Here is an 8032-nt window from a genome sequence, read left to right on the forward strand (position 1 = left end):
CCCACTTTAATTTCCTTATATTATTGTTCTGATCATTTTATTCCTGTGTTAAAAAAGAAAAAAAAAAGATATCTTCCCATTTTTACAGCTGGAAAGCCCTTTTCAGTGGCATTTGAGATCTTCCACATTGTCTCTCCCAGGTGACTCAGTGGTAAAGAATTCACTTTATATGCAGGAGACACAGGAGATGCTGGTTCGATTCCCTGCGTCGGGAAGATACCTTGGAGGAGGGCATGGCAATCCACTCCTGTATTCTTGCCTGGAGAATCCCATGGACAGCGGAGCCCAGCAGGTTATAGTCTGTAAGGTCACAAAGAGTCCGTCGTGACTGAGCGACCGAGCACTCTGCTTGAGCCCTGCCTCTGCACATATGTCTGCTGAAGTTGCCTGGAAACTCACAGAGTCCGGTGACCATTCATGATGGTGACGGTGGTGATAATCACAAATACTGGGGAGGCATATTATGTGCTAGGAAATGGTGCCAGGCTCTTTTTAAACTTACATGATCATTAGTAAGACGACGTCTGATTCATTGCTCTCACTGCTTTTCTTTGCCCTACCTAGCTCTTGCCTCAGGAAGGTTTGCTGGATGAGTAAAAGTAAAAATTTGGGCAGCGGAGACAGACTGAAGGTGGTGCTGGATAGAGGTGTGCATATAATCTGGGAACGGTTTGGAATGAACAGGGTTAAGTGGGTCATCGGGATTGAAAGTGCATTTCAAGACCCCGTTTCAAAATGATTTTGATTTATTACATTTAAGTATATTTATTGATTTTGTTTGCTATTTTCCTGCTTTTGTTTACAGTCGGGAGGACCACCTAGGTACTCAGAAATTCTTGGTTTCTTTCAGGTAAGTAAGCGTAAGGCTGTGTGAAGGGGCAGCCCCAGGAAAAGACTGACAAGTGAAGAAGGCACTGGAGGGGGCAGTAATCTCAGGGGAAATGCTTTGGGGATGATTTAGGGAGTGGGGACAGGAATAGGGGAACGTGAGATGGGAGAAGAGCGGCCTCTAGGTGCACTCTCGGCTTTGTTGACTGAGAATGTTTCATCTGGAGGGTGGGGTCTCAGAGCACCTATAAGGGCAGAGCAAAGCTTTCTAGCAGACATCGTGTGAGAAACTGCTGGCAGGCTCTGGAGGGCTTGTTTGACTTCCTGTGATGTCTCTGGTGTCCTAGGGTGAAGAGGAAAGGGAGACAATGCAGTTAAAAACATTCTTAGAATTTAAATTTTCTTATGAGAGCTTTTAAAATGTTACCAGTGAGACTCATCCCGGGGAGGGGGGCGGAATTTTAAATGAAAAAATATCTACAGTAAGGAGATAAAGGATGCCCCAACCCTGTCTTCCACTCCTGATTCTGGTGAGCAGACTGTTGTTACTAGTTTGCGGCATAGTTTTCCATACCTTTTGTATATAAACATAATTGTTGTTGTTGTTTAGTCACTAAGTGGCATTTCTTTGCCACCCCATAGCCCGCCAGACTCCTCTATCTGTGGGATTTCTCAGGCAAGAATGCTGGAATGAGTTGCCATTTCTTTCTCCAGGGATCATCCCATTCTTGATCATGTAATATCATAATAATGCCACAATATCCATCAGTTTAACACTTGCCAGTATACTTTTTATAAGACATTTAATTATACCTAGACTAGGGAGGAATCCCATTGTTTGACACCGATACTGGTGGTGTTATCAGAGATCAGTGGCCAGGTCCCCAACAGCCCCATCTCCCTCCACTTTGATAAGCAATGGCATTCTATCATCAGAGGCTTTGGCGAGCCATCTCTAGTATTAGGGGAATTGTGTTTTGCTTTTCCTGCTCTTCCTGTTTCCCCACACGTTGACCTTGAGTGGGATGAGCTGAGATGCATGCTAATCCTGATCTTCATTTAATCTCTCTTGTCTCTTAACCTCTGCTTCGTCCCTAGCTGGGGCTTCCCTGGTGGCTCAGATGGTAAAGAATCCATCTGCAGTGCAGGAGACCCAGGTTTGATCCCTGGGTCAAGAAGAACCCCTGGGGAAGGAAATGACAACCCACTCCAGGATTCTTGCCTGGAAAATCCCAAGGACAGAGGAGCCTGGAGGGCTACAGTCCGTGGGGCCTAAAAGAGTCAGACATGACTGAGTGACTGACACTTTCATTCTCATCCCTACTTGATTCCACAGAGCAACTCTGGTTTAAGAAGGGTCATTCTTTGACAACTTACTGGTTTTCTTCATCCTGCCCTTGAAACGATCACAGGGACACGGCTTTGTCAGCCTGGGCGCTGCCATGAGCGTTCTTCTGGGGGCTCTCAGGAACCAATCTGAAATAAGGGGGTTGCTGCTTAGGACGGTTCATGTGTTGGAGGGCCAGGACTTGACTTACCATCTCCCTTGCCTCCCAGTTGTTTTTCATATGCAGTGGGAAAGGGTCAACACAGAACAGTCATATGACCACCAGGGTCTCTAAGTTGTTTTGCTGACCTGTATGAACAAGAATGGGCTTCCCCGATAGCTCAGTTGGTAAAGAATCCACCTGCAATGCAGGAGACCCTGGTTCAATTCCTGGGTTGGGAAGATCCGCTGGAGAAGGGAAAGGCTATCCACTCCAGTATTCTGGCCTGGGGAATTCTCTGGACTGTACAGTCCATGGAGTCGCAAAAAGCCAGACATGACTGAGCGTGTTTCACTTTCAAGGGCAAGAATTTGGTGGCAGGTTTGGAGGAAGCATCAGAGTGTCATTAAGGAGACCAAAAAAATGAGCAATGAGTGGCAGGGAGGTTCGAGAGGGAGGGGACATATATACACATAGGCCTGATACACGTTGTTGTGTGGCGGAAACCAACACAATATTGTAAAGCAATGATCCTCGAATTAAACATAAATTTCAAAAAACGAGGAATAAGAGGTGTCTGCCTTTCAGTGGCTGCTTTACTTCGACTAAGCCATTTTGCCCCTCTGATTTCTGTCTTGCCTGTGAGTAAAATAAGGCTGAGAATGGGGTCCAGTAAGGTCTTGGAAGGCAGCCCTGGGCTGTCGGGGAAAAGGGCAAGGGAGAGGGGGCTAGCCAGACCTTCAGCCAGCTCCCCTGGACCCTGGAGGAGTCTGGCTCTTATATGAGACTCAGGAAGAAATGAGTGGTGGGCTGGGGGAGAGGGCAGGGGGCAAGGACAGCTCAGGTAACATCTGCTCTGCTCTCAGAGGGATTCAGGAGAGCAAGTGGGGATCTCCACGGCGCACTGTTGTCGATATTTGTGTTGCTGACCTTGGCATTCACATTCTTGGCCTCCTTCTCGGAGCCACCTCCCAGAAGCCTGGCGTTGGTCCCTCTGGCCTCTCACGACCCCTGTAGGAAGGAAACTGGTCACTTCCAGGCACTGGAAGGGGAAGGCACCAAGAGACTCGATCCCTGATCACTGTGCCTCTGGGTCAGCGCAGCTCCATTGCTCTTCCTTCTTACTCAGGGGTCTAGGGTACTTCAAGAGAGGAGTATTTTCTATGTATAAGGAATTGAAGTGTAAAATCTGGCCTAGAGAAAAGCTTAGCTGGAGGTAGGCAGAGAAAGAACAGCTTCTGGATAGAAGAGAGGACAAAAGGTCGGGGTGTTGATAAGACCTGACAACCTCCCCATTAAGGTCCCTGCCCTGCACTCATTATAATCCTCCTGACTCAAGAAATAAGAGCAAAGAGTAGATTATTCCATAAACCAGCCAGGAACTTCACCTGGCCTCTGTGTTTGCTTGTATTTGAATCCATAGTCCCAGTTTAACTATTAATATAAGAGGATGGTATTTATCTTTGTCCCTCTGGAACAAATCCATTTCTCCTTTTGTCTCTATTCAAGTCTGCCTTGTCGCCTGATGCTCTCTGATTTCCGTTTTGTGTTTCTTGATATCATTACCAAGTTGTTGTTATAGCATTGCACTAATTAAGTGAATCACCATCTCTTTTATTTTGAGGTGAGAACACTGAGGCCCAGAGACAGTTAATGCAATGCCCAAGTTCACAGGTGACTCATCAGGAGCTAAAACCTAGGTCCAAGGCTCTTAGCCTATTATTCTGTCTTCAAACCTACATGACCTAATGTCATGGGAGCTATTTATCGTAAGTAATTTTCTAATTAGTAGGCAATCTTATAAGGAATTACTCTGTTATTGTCATTTATTTCCTAACTTTGTCATTGCTTCTCAGTTATTTATTTTTCCATGAAAAGCATATTAAGCAGGTATGTGGTTATTGTAAGAGATAAAGCAAGATCAGGTTTTGTTTGGAGATTTCTGGGCAGGAGGATTGTGTAGTGTTATTTCTGCTCACCAGACTTGGTCCGACATTGCAGCTACCCTTGCCTGGGAAATGGGAATTGAGCCTGTAAATGCACCCCTGGTGGCCCCAGTGAGCTTTCCCCATCTCATTGCCCTTGTGCCTTTGTAGCTACTTGAGGATGAAATTTTACTCACTCGATTTACTGAACACTGAGTAAGTTCACATTATCCATCGTTTACTCTTCGCAACAGTTGTACATGCTAAGTGGTATTTCACTCATTTCAAAATGAGGCTTAAAAAAGTTAAGCATCTTGTCCAGGCTTCCAAGAGGCTTCCCAGGTGGTGCAGTGGTCAAAGAATCCACCAGCCAAGCAGGAGACATGGGTTTGATCCCTGAGTGGGGAAGATCCCCTGGAGAAGGAAATGGCAACCCACTCCAGTATTCTTGCCTGGAGAATGCCATGGACAGAGGAGCCTGATGGGCTGTAGTCCATGGGGTCACAAAGAGTCGGACATGACTGAGCACGCGCACACACACACCCCCCGCCAGGAGCCAAGATTTGGATCACGGTCGATCCCCTGAATTCAAGTCTGAGTCTAAAGGTCTGGGTGGGTCTAAATGTGTCACCGTGTTTGAGAATTATTGGTAAAGCAGTGGCTCCCCTGGGGAGTGGGTCCCCCTCCAGGGGATGTTTGGCCATGTCTGGAGATATTTTTGGCTGTATTAACGGGGTAGGGGCAGGAAGAGGCTGCTGTTGGCTTCTAGAGGGTAGAGGCCACTCGGACGTTGCTAAACAGGTTAGAAAGAACATAGAAGTGCACCCTACCCCCCTTGCAAGAAGAATTATTAATCTCTAATGTCAACAGAGCTGCTATGAAACCAAGGTGTCCAGTCTCCAAAGGGGAACATTTTGAACTTAGAAACCTGAGGATTTATTCTTCCACTTAGATATGTTTACCTAGCACCTTGCCGGGTCACAGGAGGGACATGGAAACAAGACACCAGGGTGTGCCAGTGGCGAGGTTACAGCGCAGAAGGGCAGTGGTTGGGGGTAGGAGACGCACCAACACTCAAGGTGGAATGTGGATCGTGCAGAGAGAGTGCAGTCGGGGCCAAGCTTGTGCAGGGGAGGGAGGAGGCTCATGTCTGCCTCTGGGTCACATCAGGGCAGCGGTGGGAGCAGAACCGAGCTGGTAGGAAGACACAAGAGCAGCTGGGGAGCAGCCGAGGTTCCGAGATTCTGGCTGAGAGGAACACGGGCCCTTGTTAGTGCAGGGTGTGGGGGGATGGCCGGGAAAGGCGGCTGTAACTGAAGCTTGGAGTCCAGGCAGAGGTCTCCAGCCTGGGGGCTCGTCACAGCGGTGGAAAAGACTTCCCTCCCAGAATGCAGGTCTAGGGCCTCCCCCGCCGGGCCATGGGGCTCAGCGGCTTCCACAGAAGTGTATAAGGGAGAAGATGCTGGAAATGGGTGCAGGAGAGTAGACTTCTGATTTTAGGACCCACTTGATGCTGAGTGTGTAACAAAGCTACTTCACCTCTAAGTAGCGCTTGGGGAGATGGTCACTTAGAGTGGGAACGTAGGTGGGGAGGGGGCCCCGTCTGCACAGTTGTTCTGCTAAGAACTGGGCCACTCCGGCTATAGGGAACAGTGGGGTGGATTCGGAGCTCCTAAACCAGGATCTGCTTCCTAAAGGTGAGCTGTTTGAACAGGGCCTGTGTCAGTCTTGCCCCCCGCCAGGCCACAGGCGTGAGGCCATGTACCAAGAACACAGAAGCAGAGCTGAGAACCAAAGTTGCCTCCAAAGCTGACTGAGCCCCTTTGTAACTGTTGCCTGGAGAGTCCCATGGACAGAGGAACCTGGCGGGCTACAGTCCATAGGTCACAAAGAGTCTGACGTGGCTGACTGAAGTGACACGCACACATGCATGTAATCATTGCCAAAAGCCCATGATCATCACTAACAGGTTTCCTGACTCCAAATTAGTCAAAGATGCCCACTCCAGTAAACACCCTATAAAGCCCCAACCAGTCCCCTAACGCCAGCCTTCCAGCAGGAATTGTCTTTGTCTTGAGGCTATAAAAATTGGCTATTAACCCACGAACACTATCGACTCTCCCTGGCCTGTCAGGAGTTGTCGGCCCGCTGTGCTTGCAGGGCCCACGTTATCTCTGCTCTTTGTTCTTAATAAGCTCACTCCCTTCTGCAGTGCTCTGTGTCTGGAAATTCTTTTCCAACCAGCACTCGGATTGCCCCAACAGCTCGGTGTGGTCACAGCTTCAAACATGGGTACTACCTGGTGATGTGATTTTCCGGTTTATCAACTTACCATGAAATAGCATTAAGAACTGTTGGGGCACGTCTAGTGTACTAGGAAAAATATAATCGAGGATGACTGACTGGATGCACACTTGCCTTCAACACCCTCTCTGCACGGCCTCCAGGCCCGGCCCCCAGGACACTCAATACCCCCAAACAGGGACTGGGGGAGAGGTAAGGTCCTCTCCCGCCAGCTACCCTTGCAGACACTCCATACACCCGGGCTCCTTTAACTTCATGACACTCTTAGGATTTACGTTCAGTTCATTCATTTTTGTAAATAAAGAAACAGGCGCCCAGACAGGCTAAATCACCGCTAACCCCGTAGCCTGCAGGGGCTACATTTTACCGCGTGTGCAGTCATGCTCTTTCCTGTTTTGCCACGTTTCTCCCCTCTTTTTATCTTTCATAGAAAGTGGACTTTTTTTTTACCTGTGTGTGAGCTGCTGGAGACCACAGACATCAGCATTAGTGGCAGCAACAGGAGGAGGGAAGAGATCAGAACCTTCATTTCACCTGTCGATGCTGCTGCGCGTCGACTCTTCAGCAGCTCCCAGTGAGAGGGTCTCCACTGCTCCTGGCGGCTCAGGCTGTTCGTGGTATGTGGCTCGGGTGGGGGGGTGGATCTGCACTTTACTCCCAGGCCAGCATTCTCATTAGAGGGCGGGAAGGGCCGAGTGGCGCTGGCCTTGTTAGGTAACAGGTTGGACCATGTGTTTTATGGGAATCTGGGAGGCAAAACTGGCCAAACAAATGAAGCCTTTATAGGAACATGAGAGGGTGACTGGTAACCTGGCCGCTGTACTCGTCCCCTCCCTCCCTCCTGCCTCCCCACCCTGCAATGTGCTATGATTTCTTCTTTTGGCTTGTTTGAATTTCCTTATACGTTTGAGTAACGTTTTCTAGCTCAGTGTCTGGCAGGAAAAGTGAGGGCTAAGGGTTGGCAAAGAGGGTGACACGGCCTGTCTCCCCTCTGTCCTCCCCGCTCCCAGCCTCGGCACAGTATCAGATGTTGCCGTGTCCCCCACTGTGGACAGCGTCTTCCACGTCTGTGGCCATGTAAGGAGGGAGGCAGAGAGGATGGAGGAGAGGCTCTTCTCCCTTGCCGAAACCCTGCCCTGGGGCACTGGGTCAAAGCAGGCCTCCTTGTTGTTGGTCAGGCTGGTGGCCGTGGCCTCGTTGTTCAGTTGCTTAGTCATATCCAACTGTCTGCGATCCCATGGCCTGCAGCATGCCAGGCTTCCCCGTCCATCACTAACTCCTGGAGCTTGCTCAAACTCATGTCCATCGAGTCGGTGATGCCATCTAACCAGCTCATCCTCTATCGTCCCCTTCTCCTCCTGCCTTCAATCTTTCCCAACATCAGGGTCTTTTCCAGTGAGTCAGCTCTTTGCACCAGGTGGCCAAAGTATTGGAACTTTGTGGTATATGGCCTCATGGCTCCTGCCTAGGGGAGAGGGACATGGGTTG

At 49.2% G+C, this 8032-nt stretch overlaps 1 protein-coding gene across 1 annotated transcript; it reads right to left on the reverse strand.

The window, feature by feature from the left end:
• Positions 1 to 728: 728 nt before the first annotated feature.
• Positions 729 to 7299, reverse strand: CXCL17 (C-X-C motif chemokine ligand 17). The gene is made up of 4 exons (XM_086352873.1): positions 6995 to 7299; positions 3246 to 3326; positions 2206 to 2304; positions 729 to 1171 (listed from the first exon to the last, which is right to left on the reverse strand). Exons 1-4 carry the CDS (start codon positions 7071 to 7073, stop codon positions 1074 to 1076), a joined length of 357 nt encoding a protein of 118 aa, XP_086208999.1. The 5' UTR covers positions 7074 to 7299; the 3' UTR covers positions 729 to 1073.
• Between the last annotated feature and the right edge of the window lie 733 nt (positions 7300 to 8032).

The sequence above is a fragment of the Bos grunniens genome, chromosome 18, assembly GCF_055505025.1.
Source record: "Bos grunniens cultivar Pamir isolate PY7600 chromosome 18, Bosgru_T2T1.0, whole genome shotgun sequence".
NCBI classification, from domain to species: Eukaryota; Metazoa; Chordata; class Mammalia; order Artiodactyla; family Bovidae; genus Bos; species Bos grunniens.